At 64.6% G+C, this 14500-nt stretch overlaps 3 protein-coding genes across 4 annotated transcripts; 2 read left to right on the top strand and 1 right to left on the bottom strand.

Moving 5' to 3' along the window:
* Positions 1-1034: 1034 nt before the first annotated feature.
* On the top strand, positions 1035-2997 carry LCNL1 (lipocalin like 1). Of its 2 annotated transcripts, XM_044264474.1 has the most exons (6): positions 1035-1231; positions 1657-1730; positions 1876-1986; positions 2292-2393; positions 2592-2617; positions 2877-2997. In XM_044264474.1, the coding sequence occupies exons 1-5, from the start codon at positions 1167-1169 to the stop codon at positions 2615-2617; spliced, it is 378 nt and encodes a 125-aa protein (XP_044120409.1). In that variant the 5' UTR covers positions 1035-1166; the 3' UTR covers positions 2877-2997. The 2 variants fall into 2 exon arrangements, with proteins under 2 accessions (XP_044120409.1, XP_044120408.1); XM_044264473.1 differs by having other exon boundaries at positions 2592-2997.
* A 4254-nt stretch (positions 2998-7251) lies between these two features.
* Positions 7252-8826, top strand: PAXX (PAXX non-homologous end joining factor). The gene is made up of 7 exons (XM_044264472.1): positions 7252-7436; positions 7518-7578; positions 7833-7882; positions 7963-8153; positions 8233-8301; positions 8447-8531; positions 8638-8826. The coding sequence occupies exons 1-7, from the start codon at positions 7318-7320 to the stop codon at positions 8675-8677; spliced, it is 615 nt and encodes a 204-aa protein (XP_044120407.1). The 5' UTR covers positions 7252-7317; the 3' UTR covers positions 8678-8826.
* Positions 8827-9495: 669 nt separating this feature from the next.
* On the bottom strand, positions 9496-12001 carry CLIC3 (chloride intracellular channel 3). Its single transcript, XM_044264471.1, has 6 exons — positions 11340-12001; positions 10481-10590; positions 10272-10397; positions 10052-10158; positions 9793-9968; positions 9496-9714 (listed from the first exon to the last, which is right to left on the bottom strand). The coding sequence occupies exons 1-6, from the start codon at positions 11373-11375 to the stop codon at positions 9556-9558; spliced, it is 714 nt and encodes a 237-aa protein (XP_044120406.1). The 5' UTR covers positions 11376-12001; the 3' UTR covers positions 9496-9555.
* Between the last annotated feature and the right edge of the window lie 2499 nt (positions 12002-14500).

Below are 14500 nucleotides of genomic sequence, written 5' to 3'. Positions count from 1 at the left end.
GGCTGATACTGGACACCCTCGCGTCCCCTCCAGCCACATGGTGCCTCCTGTCCTCTGTTCTCCAGCCCCGCACTTTCACCAGACCCCTGGCAGCAAAGCACCCCCTGCGCCCCAGAGCACGGCTTCCCTGACCAGCCCTGCTCCCCCCTGTGCCCCCCTGGTTCACAGTGGGCAGCAGACCCCACATTTCACCCCCCAGCGCCCCCTGCCCCGGAAGACTTCAGCCAGGCCCTACAGAGGCACCAAGAGTTGTGAGGCCCAGAGATGAGGCTGAGAGCTTCTTGGCAGGCTTCCTGGAGGAGGGGAACTAGGGTGTGTGTCTGAGCAGAGAGCTGGGGGCAGACATCTCAGAAAACCTGTCTGAAGATCTCCCCCCGCCTGGCCGGATCTGAAGTCTCGGGAGGAAAGGCCACCGGGAGTGGGCGGGTCTCTGAGCACCCTACTGGGCCAGGTCCCTTCGGGGGACAACCAGATCCCAGCCTAATCTCAGTGGGCTTGGTCCTGGGCCAGCAGGCCAGCCCCCCAGGGCATTCAGGGCTCATAAAGCCTGGGCTGGAAAGGCCACCTCAGCTGTCCTGCTAAGAACCATCGTCCATGATGCTGCACCTGCTGGTGGCCGGCTGGGTCTTCGCCTTGCTCGGGGTGTCACCAGGCCAGGCCGAGGTCCCCATCCAGCCCAACTTTGATGCCAGCCAGGTGGGCCCAGGCACCCCCATGCCAGACCCATCCCCTTCTCCTCAGGGTTGACCACGCTGGCTTCTCCATACAGGTCCAGGGGCCGGCATTTTCCCCAGAGAGGCTGGAGGCCAGAAGAGCCCAAGCCTGTCCCCCACTCTCTGGCCCAGGCTCAGCTCAAACTGGTGGGGGACAGGGGAGAGAGCCCCATCCACCTGCCCCATCAGCTTGGGGTGGGCCAGGTGGGGGAGGACAGCAGCCCCTCAGGCCGATCTGTGGTTCGGTCTGTGGCTGGTGCCCACCGCCACTCCCGAGGCCTCACATCAGGACGAGTGGCAGCCGCCAGCCGCCATGCTGGGTCAGAGTTGGGGTGGGCACAGGGCTGTCCCCCAGCTCTCCCTGCGCCCTCCCTGTAGTTCCAGGGCACCTGGTATGTGGTCGGGGTGGCATCAGATGACCAGGGCTTCCTAGACTCCAAGGACAACCTGAAGATGCCCGTGGTCTTGGTGAACCCCTTGGCAAACGGTGACCTGGCCCTCAAGTTTGGGTACTCTACGTAAGTGACCCCATGAGCCCCACCTCAGTCTGGGCCTTAGACCTGGCCACTGTGAGGCCAGAGGTGAGCCGCCTGGGACCAGAGGCGTCCCCGATTCCGTAGGAACTCGGACCCAGGCCCCCCACGCAGTCAGGCAGTGGGCTCAGATTCCTGTGCCCGTGTCCCAGCCCTGGAGGAGTCCCGTCCCTGTGTCTGCATGTGGGAGTCTGCTGGGGAGACCCCACATCTCCTGGCTGTCTGTCCGGCCCCCAGCCCCTGAGAGAGTCTCTCACCTCTGAGCACAGGGTGAGGGGGGGCCTCAGGGCACCAGGCGGCCTGAGCTGCGGCTGACCCTGAGTGATCAGCAGTGCCCAAGGTGTGGCTTCGTGATGCCTTTGGGGAGTGTCTTCAGGACGCTCAGATGCCGTGGTTCCTCCCCACCCCAGGCCTGATGGCGGGTGCCAGAAGGTGGACACGACCTTCACTAAGGGTGCTGTGGATGGGCAGTTCAGCGACACTGGTGAGAAGGCGTTGAGGCCCAGGAGGGCTCGGGGCCAGGCTGTGGGGTGGGGGGGCCCCAGGAGGGGTCGAGGCCAGGCCGTGGGGGCGTAGGGGTGGGAACCCTCCCCCCCAGGCAGCAGGCTCAGCCGGCTCTTGCCCTCCAGCCTTGGCGCAGACGGACATCCGCGTGGTGTCCACCGACTACAAGCATTTCGCAGTGCTGTACGTGGAGACGCAGAAGGAGGGCGTCAGGAGCGTCTGGCTGCAGCTCTACGGTGGGCAGCCCAGCCCGGAGGTGCTCCCAGCACCCCTGCACCCCCACTGGTCCCCAGGCACAGGCCTCTCCTCTAGGAGCCCTGCACCCAAGGCTGGTCGGGACTGTTGTCCACATTGCCGCAAGTTCCAACTCCACGCAGGGGGACCTGCTGTCCTCCAGTGTCTCCTTGGGACCCTTGTGTCTGTGGTAGAGGGTATCGGACCCCTCCCCACCCAGCCCCTCCTCCCAGCGCCCCCCATCCTCCTCCAGACCAGCCCCCATCCCCACCTGACCCCTCTGCTCACGGATGCTCCCTGCCCTCAGCCCGCGCCCCGGAGCTGTTTCCCGAGGGCGCCCAGAAGATGCAGCAGCTGGCGCCCCAAGTAGGCCTGAACCCCAGCCAGGGTGCCCTGCTGCCCTCATCAGGTGAGAGCCGCCCCCAGGCCGGCTCAGGGCTGCGGGAGACCCCAGACTCCAACGGGGAGGGCCAGATGGCGCCCTCCAGATGGTGCTCGGTGCTCGCGCACAGGCTGCAAGGCTTGGTTATTCAGGGAGGGTTGGGGGTCTCCCCACCCCCAGGGCAGGGGCCCTGGCTGGTTCCTCAGGCCCCACTCTCTCCCACAGACCAGTGTGCTGGCGCCTTCTCCTAGGTGAGTACCCAGGGCCAGGCCTGGACTCCCCTCCCCAGACTGTGCAGTGCCCCGTGCCCCATGCCCCAGGGTCCCTCCTGGCCAAAAGCTGCACAGTGGGGGTCCTCATCCTGGGAACAAGGTGGGGACCGTCCCATGGAATCAAAGGGGGACAGCAAGCAGCAGTGGGGAGGAACAGAGTGGGGGCCCTCGGCCTGGGCCCAGGCAGGAGGCGAGAAGATGGTGCTCACCCCGCTCCGCCTGCTGTCTTGTTTGCAAGGAAGGACCTGGCCCAGGAGCGCCCACCTTGGGGGCCCACGCTCTGCACGCTAGGCCTCCCCCAGAGAGCGCACACCACTTCTCTCTGCCATCCCTTCCCCAGCACAATAAATCATCTCCTGAAGCCCATGGCTGTGCATTTCTTCCAGGGGGTTCTGACGGGGGGCGGGTGGGGGACGCCCTGCTCAGCTGGCCTGGGCCGGCCCTTAGCCCTGGGGGGAGCTTGGGCTCCGCGGTGAGGATAGTTTACACAGATGCAGACGCACAGGGACGCCCCGGGGGGCCTTCCCTGCCACTCGCCAACCCCCCACCCTGGACTGGGGTGTGGCCCTTGCTCAGCTGGTTAAGGATCTGCCTCTGGCTCAGGCTGGGATCCCAGGGTGCTGGGATTGGAGCCTCGCATCGGGCTCCCTGCACCACAGGAAGCCTGCTTCTCCCTTTCCCGCGCCCCTGCTTGTGTTCCTGCTTTCACCGTCTCTCTCTGACAAATACATAAATAACATCTTAAAAAATTAAAATAAAACCTCAACCCTGTCCTGCCAGATTCGCTGCCGTAATCGCTCCCTTAACTGGGGTCCTTCTGGGCTAGGATGTGACAGGCATAAAGAGCCCCCACAGCCTGAGAGGCCCTAACAGCCTCCTCCACACCTGCACCCGGCACCTGGCCCCGGCCCATGCCTTTGCTGCCCTGACCCACAGCCAGCCCCTGACCCCACTGTGGGCGCTTTGAGGCAGGGTCCTGCCTCTGTCTCCTCCTGGGCCCAGCTTGACCGCAGTCTGGAACTGAAGCCCTGGGGGTCAGGACGAGTGTGTGGAGGGTCCAGAGACCCAGTCCCCACCCACATGTGTGACCTGTGAGCTCACCCACCCACCCACCCGTCCTCCCGACTCTTGGGCAAGGTGCCATCTGGCCACCTAAGGGACGTCCGCTGGGAGATGCTGTCGCAGCTCCGGGAGACACATCAGCCGGTCGGTGGGCTGGTCAGTTGTCACTTGGCTTCCATGGGGACAGGAGAAGAAGGGGTGGAGGACGCTAGGGCAGCAACACAAGGGTTTGAAGTGGAGAGGTGGGGTGCTTGCTCTCCTGGGGGGTAGTGTGGGAAGTTCTCCTGGGAAGGATCTGGAGTGGGGAGAGGCAAATTGCCCCTCGTGACCTTCTGGACACCCTTTCCTCGGAGAGAGGCTCTGCTCTGGGGCGGGGCAGCCCCACGGGGCCTCTGGATCCCAGGAGGACTGTCCGTCCATCCGTCTGTCCGTCCGTCCCCCCTGCCCCCTGCCGGGCACCTGCAGACCGGCCTGGGGCTCACTGCCTTGCCCTGCACGGCCCCTCGGAAGGCTCACCCCGCACGGGGGCAGCCCGCAGCCGGTTCTCTGCCCAGAAGACCCAGATCTCACTGATAGGAGAGGCCGAAGTCCCCAGCTGGCCAAGAAGGCCGTCCCTGACCGGCCCTCCTCTGACCCCACCACCCACCCTCCTTCCTTCAGCCCTGCTGACCAGCTTGTGTCCCTGGAACAAGCTGGCCCCGAGGGGGTCACAGAGCCGAGATGCATGCGGCTCCTGCCTGGGGCGTCTCCCCCGCTCTCCGCTGGGTCGGCTCACTCTGCTCTGCTGGAATCTTCTGTTCAGATGCCGCCCTGCGTGCCCCTCCTTAGGCCTCTGGGACCCCAAGCCCTGGCTGCCCTGCCCCCGGCACTGTGGCTGGAGCCTTCCTTAGCCGCGTCCTTGCCCTCCTAGTTCATTCAGCCCTGCAGGAGGCCTGAGGGGCTGAAGATCCAGCACGTTGTCCAGATATTTGTGTAATTTTTAAAACTTAGATTTTTCGGTTTTCTTTTCACGTTTTGCAACGAATCCCTGCTCCTGGTCTTGAACTAGTTCCCTGGGGATCCTGTGACAAATGATCACAAACTTGGTGGCTTAAAACCTAACATTTACCTTCTCGTGGTTCTGGAGGCCAGAATCAGGTTCCCTGGGCCAAGATCGCAGGGTGGGCAGGGCCACACCCCCACTAAGGCCTTCTTGCCTGTTCCACCTCTAGGTGGCGGCCACCGGCCCCAGATGGTAGCTGCATCACACGGGGCCTCTGGCCCCTTGACCACACTGCCTTCTCCTCTTGTTGGTGAAACCTCCCTCTGCCTCTCTCTTCAGGACACCTGGGACTGCATTCACATGTGCCAGGAAACTCTCCCATCTCAAGACCCCTACCCACAACCGCACAAGCCCCTTCCCCACGGAAGCTGACCCTGACCGGCCGTCATTCAGCCTGCCCCGTTCTTCCTGGAAACATTGTCCAGGCCCCAAGCACTGTGCCTGGAGGGGCTGATGTTTCGAGCGGTCCTCGGGGCTGGGGACTGCACGCTCATACCCTTGAGGATGGTCCCCCGCTAGAGGCAGGGCCCACGGCAGCCTCCGCATCTCCATCCCGGTTCATAGAGCAAAGCAGCGGCCCCTCCCCAAACCCGCCCCCGCCCAGCGGTCTCAGGGAATGCTGTTTCCACACTCACCACCTGCTTTCAGCCGTGATCCCTCCTTCCCTCGCCCTGAACTCTCTCCCCCTGCTCTCCGAGCCCCCGGCCCAGTGTCCTTCAGCTCTGCCCAGAGGGACTCAGCAGCCCTCTGCTGTTCTTCCTGTCCCCCAGCCTCCACCCCTACAGTGCTCAGCGGCCTCTCGTGGTGCTCAACACAGGCTCTGCACACATAAATCCGTGGTAGCCCCCCCACACCCCGCATACACCCACTCTGCACTCCTCCCTCCACAATCTTTACTGAATATCTCTGTGCCAAGCAGCGTCTGAGCTCTGGCAATGCTGTGGCAGGAGAAACAGACAGAAAGGCCTGCCCTGTGGACCTCTGGGGGAACTGGCCAATAGACAGGAGAGACAAATGCATTCGTGGCCTACTGCTGAATAACAAATTACCCCCAAATTCAGTGGCCTAAAACAAACAAGCATATATCATCCCCCCAGTTTCTGAGGGTTGGGAACCTGGTCCTGGTGTTCTGGGGCCTCTGGCCCACGAGTTCTCAGGATGCTGCTGTCCACTGGCGGACACTGCCCCTCGGAAGGCTCCCCTGGGAGGGGGTCTGCGTGGCAGCTCCCTCACGAACCCTGGCCAGGCCTTGGTCCCTTTGCCACGTGGGTGTGTCCCCAGAGCTGCCACACGTCGTGGTGAGCAACTCCGAGAGGGAGAAGGACAGCCCGCCACTTCTGGAGCATTCTACTGGCCGGAAGCAAGTTACTGAGCGCAGCCCACACTCAGGGGCCGATCCGTGAAAGCTGGAACACGGGAGGAGGGATGGTTGGGGCCGTCGTAGAGGCCTCCGGCCCAGTGTGGGAACCAGAATAGACTGTCTGTGGGAACAAGTCTGGAAAACAAGTACATAAAACAGGAGAGAGCACAGCAGATGCTGGGCGGGCTGTGGACCTCCATGTAAGGGACTAGGGAAGGCCTCTGAGAAGGCGACCTTGACTGAAGATCTGAAAGAAGTCTGTGAGTCTGGGGGAGGGTGTGCCATGCAAAGGTCTTGAAGCAGGAGCGGGAGGGTGTCAACCAGGGGAAGGTCAGAACGGGACCAGGCTGGGCTGCAGGCCTACAGGGGACGCACAGTATGGCCTGAACACCCCCCAGTCGCCTCCCTGTGGCCACCAGGGTGCACCCTCGCCCTCTTGCAGAGCCTGGAGCAGACCTGTGCTGCGCCAGCTGCGGGCCTTCCCTCTGCGGGCTCCCTCGGCCACGATCCCCTGTCCTGCCGCGCACGGCCCCCTCTTGTCCAGGTCAGAGCTCAAACGGCTCAAACTGCTACCGAGAGTTGCACGTTTATTATTTGTCGTCCCGTTAAATCTCACAAGCCCCAGGCGACCGGAGACCTTGTCCGCGGGTGAAGGTGTGCCCGAGGCCGAGGACGCCGGGCACAAGAGAGGGGCCGGCGAAGGCGGGGAACGGACGGGTCGCGTAGTTTATTCCCTTTGCACCGGGCCGGGGTGCGGTTTGGCGGATCTGAAGACGACGTGAGAAACATCTCGCGGACGGCGAGGGCCGGTGTGAACCGCAGGAGGAGGCCGCTGGCACCGCCGGGGCGAAGCGCAAACCCGGGGAACCCCGGACTCAGCAGGGCGGCGGGCGCGCAGCTGCGGGGGGGCAGGGAGGCGGGCAGAGGCCCCCACGCGGGCCTGGGGACCCCGCCCCGCCCCTCCCGGAGAGCCCCGCCCCAGGCTCGCAGGCCCCGCCCCGCGCCCTAAACTCGGTCGGCCGCGCCCATCCCCCCTCCCCCGGCCCCGCGCGGTTCTGGGGCTCGGGGCGGGGACAGGGCCGTCAGCCCCGCCCCGCGCAGGCCCCGTGGGCACCGCTTGCGCCCCGCCCCCCGTTCCGGAACTGGGCTCCCGCGCGGTGCCCCAGGCCTGCAGGCGCGCGGGCCGGTGGGTGGCCCTCCGCTCGCCGTGGTGCCATGGTGCCGCCGCTGTCACCGCCTCTTTGCACGCTGCCACCGGGCCCCGGACCCCCGCGCTTCGTGTGCTTTTGCGAGGGGGAGGGAGAGGACGGAGACCCCGGCGCCTTCAACCTCTAGTGAGTGGCGGGGCGCGGGGCGCTGGGGGCGCGGACAGCTGGGGGGGGGGGCGGCCCGTCTAACAGCCGCTCTCCCCGCAGTGTGACCGACGCGGCGGAGCTATGGAGCACCTGCTTCACGGCGGACAGCCTGGCGGCCCTCGTGGGTAGCGGGGCTCCCGGGAGGGCCCGGAAGCCCCCAGCACCCCCGACTGCAGTGCGGACCACCTATGAGATGGAGGCGGGCGGTCTGGGATCCCCCCCGGGGTGGGGGGAGGCGGGTCTGGACACCCTTCCCCGAGCTTTGGAGCTGTAGGCCGAAGATCGGCCCAGCCTCCGGGGGTGGCTCTGGATCAGACAGCTTTGGGGCGGTTCCAGGGTCTTGGGCAGCTGGTGACCAGCCCCTGTGCCCTGTAGAAAGCCCGTTTTGGCCTGAGCGCGGCTGAGGATATCACTTCCCGGTTCAGGTGAGCCCCTGGGCAGGGAGGAAGGGCGGGTGTGGAGCAGGGGGGTCTGGACACAGCACTCAGCACTGCTCCCTTCCTAGGGCAGCCTGCGAGCAGCGAGCTCTGACTTTCGTCCTGCAGGAGGACCGAGCATCCCTCACCCTTTCAGGGGGGCCCTCAGCACTGGATTTTGCCCTCTCCAAGGTGCCGGGCCCAGAGGCAGCCTCCAGGTTGCAGGCGCTGACCCTGAGGCTGGCAGACCAAGTGTGCACCTTGAGGAGGCAGCTGGCAGGTGCGGTGGGGGGCTGTGCCCAGAGTCTTCACTGGGCCCCGCCCCCGTTCGCGCCTGCACTCTTGGCTTTCTTCCCCAGCTGCGGAGGTGACAGCTGCCAGCCCCAGAAAGAGCCCTTGTGTGGTGGGGCCTCAGCTCTTCTTACCAGGTAAGGCCTGTCACCCGTGACTTTGGCTGGGGCTGTGTTCTTCCCCGGAACAAGAGTCCAACTCCAGAGGATGTGTGTGGAGAAGGGGTTGTGGCCCTGGAACTGGACAGGACTCAGGACCCCCCTCCTGTCCTGTTTCCCTCAGACGTAGATGCTCAGAGAGGCGGCCCTGGACTCGGGGTCAGGAGGCGGTGTCCAGGAGAGTCCCTCATCAACCCCGGCTTCAAGAGGTACTCAGCCACTCGGCCACTTGTCCCTCCCTCCGGTGCCGGGGGTGCTGCTGTACACCCCCCCCCCCCGCACAACACCACAGCATCACTTCCTCTTCTCTCCTAGTAAGAAACCAGCCGGTGGTGTGGACTTTGAGAGCCCTTGAGGGTGCGGCAGAGCACGATCCCGCCAGCAATCTGCCTGTGAAGTGGGGACAGCCTCTGAGAGGCATCTTGCCGGAGGGTCGGGCACGCCTGCTGCCCACACCCCTCCTCTGTCCAATAAATGCTTCCTCGCAGGGAGGAACCGGCCACACTCCGGCTCCTGGGGGCTGGCTGGGGGAGAGGGGTCAGAGATCTCCCTGGGACCTGGGACCTGGCACGTGGCCCGGCAGCAGTAAGCTGTTGCAGCGGCCTTCACACTCCCTGGGGCGGAGGAGGGGCGGGGGTCCCTAGCTCCGGGCTCACCCAGCTGCCCCTGCCTGGTCTGCATAGGAGCCAAGGGCCTGGAAGGCAAGGCAGGGCTCCTCAAGGCTGGAACCCCATTGCCAACTACTCCAGGCCCACACTTATCCCAGACCCCCCCCCCACCCGCCGACGGGCCGGCCTCGGGAATCCCACACTGCATGCACACTGGTCCCTGTGGAAGTCCGGGTGGGGAGGGGGGCCGCTCCCTGGGGCAGGGCTGAGGAATGTGGGCTGGTCCCACCCACTGGCCTGGAGCCCCTAGGTGCCCAGGCTGGGCTCCTGGTCCCCACCCTCCTTGGCCATCCTGCTGCCCCACCCTGGCCTGACTGGTTTGGGAGCCCAATCCAGTCCCCCGCCACGCCTGATAGGGTGAGCGGAGGGCTGGGCAGAACCACCCACTGGGTTCTCTGCCCCTGCCCTTCTGGGCTATCAGGTGGAGCTGTGGGGTCGTGGTGGGGGTTTGGCAGTGGCAGAAATCAAGGGCCCTCTGGTCCCTCGGAGGTCAGGACACGTTCCCTGGGGCACAGCTGCCTTTATGGGGCTGTAGGAGAGGGTGGCTGGAGATGGGGGGGAGGGGTTAGCGGGGGCGCACGGCCATCCGGTAGGCCGCAAGGATCTCCGCGCTGGATGGACACGTGTACTTGAACTCCTTCACTTGCCGCGCGCTGTCCAGGTAGCGGCGGACGCCGCGCAGCTCGGCTGGTATGGGCGCTCCGCGGAAGTGCGTGCACACCGTCTGCGGGCGAGGGGCGCAACGAGGTCAGGGCCTTGTGGAGCGCGCGCCCCGCGCCCCGCGCCCCGCGCGGCCACTCACGTCCACGATGTGCAGCTTGGGCAGCAGGCTGCAGTCAGCCAGCGTGAGCTCGTCGCCGTCCAGGAAGCGGCGGCGCGACTCGCGGAGCTGGGGTTCCCGCGCGCGCTCGTGCCCCAGGGGCGTGCGCAGGTAGCCGTCCAGCTTGGTGAGCGCTCGCAGCAGCATCTGGTACAGGGCTGGGGGCGGGGGGGGGGGCACAGTGAGGCCCGGGCCTGGGCCAACTCCCCCCACCCTCGCCCGGCCTCCAGAGCCGTCTCACCATCGTCCTGCGTGGGCACCGGGTTCTTGATGAAGGCCGAGAACCTGTGAAAGACGTCGTTGCCCGCCGTGGAGGACTCCCCGTAGCGGGGCGCCAGGCTGGGGAATCTGTGGGGAAGTAGGGGACCTCTGGTCAGACCCTCGGGCTGCAAGACCCGCAGCGTTCTTCCTGGGCTCCTCCTTGGGGGACCCCATACCGCCCCAAGGCCCAGAGCCCTCACTCAGGGGGCCCCAGCGTCTCCTCCAGAAACTCCTCGATCTGCAGTGTGTCTGTTTTGGCGTCGCCGTCGTAGAGAAGAATGGGCAGCTGCGAGCCAGGGGCAAAGTCCTTAAGCACATCCAGGGACCTGTGGACATGAGGCAGTGGGAGAAGCGGGTGGTCAGGAGGGCCAGAGACCAGGGAGCGGCCCCCGTGGAGGCGGGGGCTCACCTGCGAGTGTCCACGGTGGTCAGAGTGAAGGGCACGCCCTTGAGAAGCAGGAGCATGAAGAGCCGCTGGCAAGAAGGGCAGGGTCCCACGCTCTCGCCGTCCTCGCTGGCCTGGGGTGCGGGCAGTAGAGGAGCAGGGCAGAGAGCAAACCTAAGAATTGCGCCGGAGAGGGCGCTGCCTCCCACCGTCAAGAGCCTGAAATGGTTGGGGCTCCGGCTTGGCCGGGCACAGCCTGGATAAGTGGTGGCTGAGAGCCCTTGACTGGGTCCCTGGGAGGTGGCACGGGGCACGGGGACCCGGGGGTGGGACCCAAGCTCTGGAGCTCGGCCCCTCCACCCTTATCTTCAGCACCTGGGGCTTGGGCCCTGCAGGCGGGTCACAGGGGTGGGGTGGGCCGAGTGAGCTGTTTTCCAAGTGATTCACCTGCCAAATTGGATACTGGCTGCAGGCCGGTAGGCCTGTCCCCTACCCCGACGGTGGGGAGGAGGCCAGGTTCTGGCAGTTCCCATACAGGGATCCACAGATCTGGGCTGTGAGGTGAGCATCTGGGGTCAACTGGCCCGGACCCCTCCCGCTGCACTGGCCTCCAGCGGCCTGATTGTTGCCTCCCCACGGAGGGGCTTTTTCTCCAGAAGGGTTGGGCTGGGTCCAGGAGCTAATGCTGGGAGTTGGTGCCCCGATGCCCTTGGGGACAGCTCACTGGGCTCTCCCCCCATCCTGGTCCCTCTTTCTAAGTCTCCGTAGAGCTACGTGAGCCCACTCCCAGGGAGAGGGTGCAGACCCTCTGCCTGCCCCAGAAAGCAGAGCCCCCCTGCAGAGCACACTCATCCCAGAGGCCGCCCTCCCGGCCCAGGGGCACCTTGACAAACAGCTGGAGCTTGGCAGTCTCCGCCATGGCTGGGAGCAGCAGCAGCAGGGGCAGCAGCGGCGCCGGCGACAGCGGGGCAGGGGTGGGGGCCTGGAGAGTCCTTTAAGACTCCCGGGGTGCCCCGCCCTGCCCCGTCCAGGGCCCGCCCTGACGAGTCACCCATGCCGCGGTTGGTGCTCGCGTCCAAGCATGAGGGTGTGACGGGGGTGCCAAGTGCGCAGGGTTGTGTGGGATGGAGGCGGAGGCCACGGCCTCGGAGGCAGGGAGAGAAGGTGCCAGTCTGGGAGGAGGGCGCTCCGGATCAGACTCACTCCTGCCGTGAACTCCGCAGCCGTCCTGTTGTCTGCCGGGCTTCCCTCCAGAAAGATGGGGAGCGCGTCGGAGAAATAAATGAACAGCCGGGCCCCAGCCTCAGTTTCCCAGTTTGCCTACCTCCCGGAAAGGGACGCCCCTCCCATCGCTGGGTTGGGTCTGGCAGAGCCCCGCCCCCCAGGCCAGCCCACATTCCAGGAGCGCTGCGGGCCTGCTCAGGCATCCCAGGTCAGCCCACCCCACACCTACTGCCCTCCCAGTGGGGTTCCAGGCAGGCTTTCCTCCCCCTCCCCGTTCTCCTCCTCCTTCCTTCTTCTTCAAGATTTTATTTATTTGACAGAGCGCGAGCACAAGCCAGGGGAGCAGCAGAGGGAGAGGGAGAAGCAGGCTCCCCACTGAGCAGGGAGCCCTACCCGGGGCTCAATCCCAGGACCCTGGGGCCACGACTGGAGCCAAAGGCAGACACCCAAGCGACTGAGCCACCCCGGCGCCCCAGCTCTTCCCTTTCTTAACTTTTCAACAGAAGCACCAGGAGGTTTAGAAGCCACAACCTCCCGACTGCCTTTGCCGTTGGCTGGAAGGAACCCACGAGGACACGCTGTGTGCGCACACCCCGAACCTGCTATGCCCCAGTCAGGCCTCCCCCACCACCGATGCGGGGGGGCGTGTCCCGAGGGAGGGGCCTGCGAAGGCTCCGCCCCCAGGTGGCGGAGCTGGGGATCTGCCCGCCCCTTTGACTCCTCCCCCAGGGCCTCTCCAGGACCCCGCGTGGGTTCAGGGCTCCCAGAAGCAGCCTGGTGCCGACCCTGCAGATGAGCTGGGCACTGGCTCCCTTCCAGGGCTCCCGTGTTTCTGCTGTCGGCCTGCTCATCAGCTTCCCGGGGGCACGCGCCACAGCCCCTGGGAAGGGCACAAGACCCTCCACGGCCACAGGTGCTCACCAGCCTTCCCGTGGGTATTTCTGTGTGTATAAAAATACCCTTAGACATTTGTAGAAACAGTCGTGAAACGGACCAGTGACCAGGTGGTCCAGAGAAAAGATCTACCAACACAGGATGTGTGGGAGTGCATCTCACTTCACACTTATTTCAAGAGACAAAGTAGGACAAGCCTGGGTTCGGGGCTGCAGTGGGCAGGTGTGCGGAGTGAGGGTGTGAGCACGCGTTGCTCGGGCTGCGGTTGGCTGGAAAACTGTCCAGACGGCTCAGCCCCCTGGGAATCAGCCCATTAAGTGTCCCTGTAAATGCACTTGGAACATATAAACAAATCCAAGCGGGGCGCCTGGGTGGCTCAGTGGGTTGAGCCTCTGCCTTCGGCTCAGGTCATGATCCCAGGGTCCTGGGATCGAGCCCGACATCAGGCTCTCTGCTCCGCGGGGAGCCTGCCTCCTCCCCTCTCTCTGCCTGCCTCTCTGCCTACCTGTGATCTCTGTTAAATAAATAAATAAAATCTTAAAAAATAATAAAATTAAATAAACAGATCCATGCCATCCCCTGGGTGGCAAGCTCCCCACCCATCTGTGGGAGAGTCCTGGTGGGGCCACAGGGGAGGACAGAGGAAGGGACCTCTCTGCTCTCAGGCTGGGTGGCGTTGCAGCTGAATTGTGGCCCCGGCCTTCATGGTGGAAGTCCTAGCCCCCAGCACCTCAGAATGTGATGTTGGGACACAGAGCCTTTACAGGAGTCTTCATGTTGGAATGAGGTCGTCAGGAGGGCCCTACCCCAATCAGACTGTGTCCTTATAAAAGGGAGATTTGGGTGCAGACACACATGGGGGGGGTGCTGCCGTGTGAGGGCGGAGGCAGAGATTAGGGCGGTAGACAAAGCCAGGAAACCACCGGCAGCTGGGAGAGCGTGGTCCAGACCCTCGCCCACAGCCTCAGAGGGAATCAGCCCTGCCCACTCCTTGATCGGGCACCTCAGGCCACCAGACGGTGAGCGAACATGCTCCTGCCGTTTTATAGGCCCAGTGTGGTTAAGTCACAGCCGCTGTAGCCCAAGACCAGCGACGGAGCAAGCCGAGCCCGCTGTCAGTACATGTCCGTCGGGGTCTGCTCCGAGCCTTCTGCGAAAAGCCAAGAGGACGTCCTCAGGCACGTTTGGATTTCCTCCTGTGACTTCACAGCCATGTTTTTAAGTCAATGAGACCAGAAGCTCATAGTCACCAACCTTAACTGGCCCAGAAGCTACATCTGGGCCCTGAGCAAACCTCCCTGCCACCCTGAAGCCCTGCATCCACGGAGCAGCCCCTGGAGGGCCCACGGTTCTGGGGTGTGCTTCTCACGCCCTTCCCTTCCCTGGGGCCCCGCAGTCCCCGGAGCTGCCGGCCCGGGCCTCATGCACGCAGCGGCAACGCTCTTCTCCTGAGGCCCCTGGCTGCCAGTCCTTCCCAGCAATGTTTCAGCCATCTGTTCCAAGGAAACACAGACCTGCAGGGGGACGGACAGGGAGGGGGCCCTGGGACGGCAGTGGGGTCCTGGCGGGAGTGTGGACAGGCGTTTCCTGGCTCTGCCCCCTGAGAGAGCCAAGGGAGCCCACCCGGAGTGCAGACGGGACTCCACTCCGCCCGGGGGAACCAGGGCTCCTTGGAAAACAGCCGAATCCAGATGTGGGGCAGGGAGACACAGCGCAGACCCGGACATTGTAACGGAGAAGTCTCCAAATTAAATGTCCTGGGCAGGTCAGAAGGACACAGAAGCCACCATGGAGGGGTTCCCACTGACTGAATCCGGGTAGTTTGTAAAAATGACAGCCACAGAATTAGACTCTTACATGAGGTTAAAACAGTAAATACTAAGTGTATTTTCCCACAATAAAAAATCTTCATGGGGTGCTTGGGGG

This window comes from Neovison vison, chromosome 9 (assembly GCF_020171115.1).
Source record: "Neovison vison isolate M4711 chromosome 9, ASM_NN_V1, whole genome shotgun sequence".
Taxonomy (NCBI): Eukaryota; Metazoa; Chordata; class Mammalia; order Carnivora; family Mustelidae; genus Neogale; species Neogale vison.
Note: the sequence above shows the minus strand (reverse complement) of the source record. Positions and strands in the feature narration are given on the sequence as shown.

What these genes read in the sequence shown, in the direction of transcription:
- CLIC3 (XM_044264471.1), bottom strand. Translation starts at nt 11,375, where the DNA reads ATGGCGGAGACTGCCAAGCTCCAGCTGTTTGTCAAG. An exon ending in AGCTCCAGCTGTTTGTCAAG is followed by an intron (nt 10,591 to 11,339) that starts GTGCCCCTGGGC and finishes CCCGCACCCCAG; the next exon opens with GCCAGCGAGGACGGCGAGAG. An exon ending in GGTGCCCACGCAGGACGATG is followed by an intron (nt 9,969 to 10,051) that starts GTGAGACGGCTC and finishes CCCCGCCCCCAG; the next exon opens with CCCTGTACCAGATGCTGCTG.
- PAXX (XM_044264472.1), top strand. Translation starts at nt 7,318, where the DNA reads ATGGTGCCGCCGCTGTCACCGCCTCTTTGCACGCTGCCACCGGGCCCC. An exon ending in CGGACAGCCTGGCGGCCCTC is followed by an intron (nt 7,579 to 7,832) that starts GTGGGTAGCGGG and finishes TGTGCCCTGTAG; the next exon opens with AAAGCCCGTTTTGGCCTGAG. An exon ending in GATATCACTTCCCGGTTCAG is followed by an intron (nt 7,883 to 7,962) that starts GTGAGCCCCTGG and finishes CTCCCTTCCTAG; the next exon opens with GGCAGCCTGCGAGCAGCGAG.
- LCNL1 (XM_044264474.1), top strand. Translation starts at nt 1,167, where the DNA reads ATGCCCGTGGTCTTGGTGAACCCCTTGGCAAACGGTGACCTGGCCCTC. An exon ending in CTCAAGTTTGGGTACTCTAC is followed by an intron (nt 1,232 to 1,656) that starts GTAAGTGACCCC and finishes TCCCCACCCCAG; the next exon opens with GCCTGATGGCGGGTGCCAGA. An exon ending in CGTCTGGCTGCAGCTCTACG is followed by an intron (nt 1,987 to 2,291) that starts GTGGGCAGCCCA and finishes CCCTGCCCTCAG; the next exon opens with CCCGCGCCCCGGAGCTGTTT.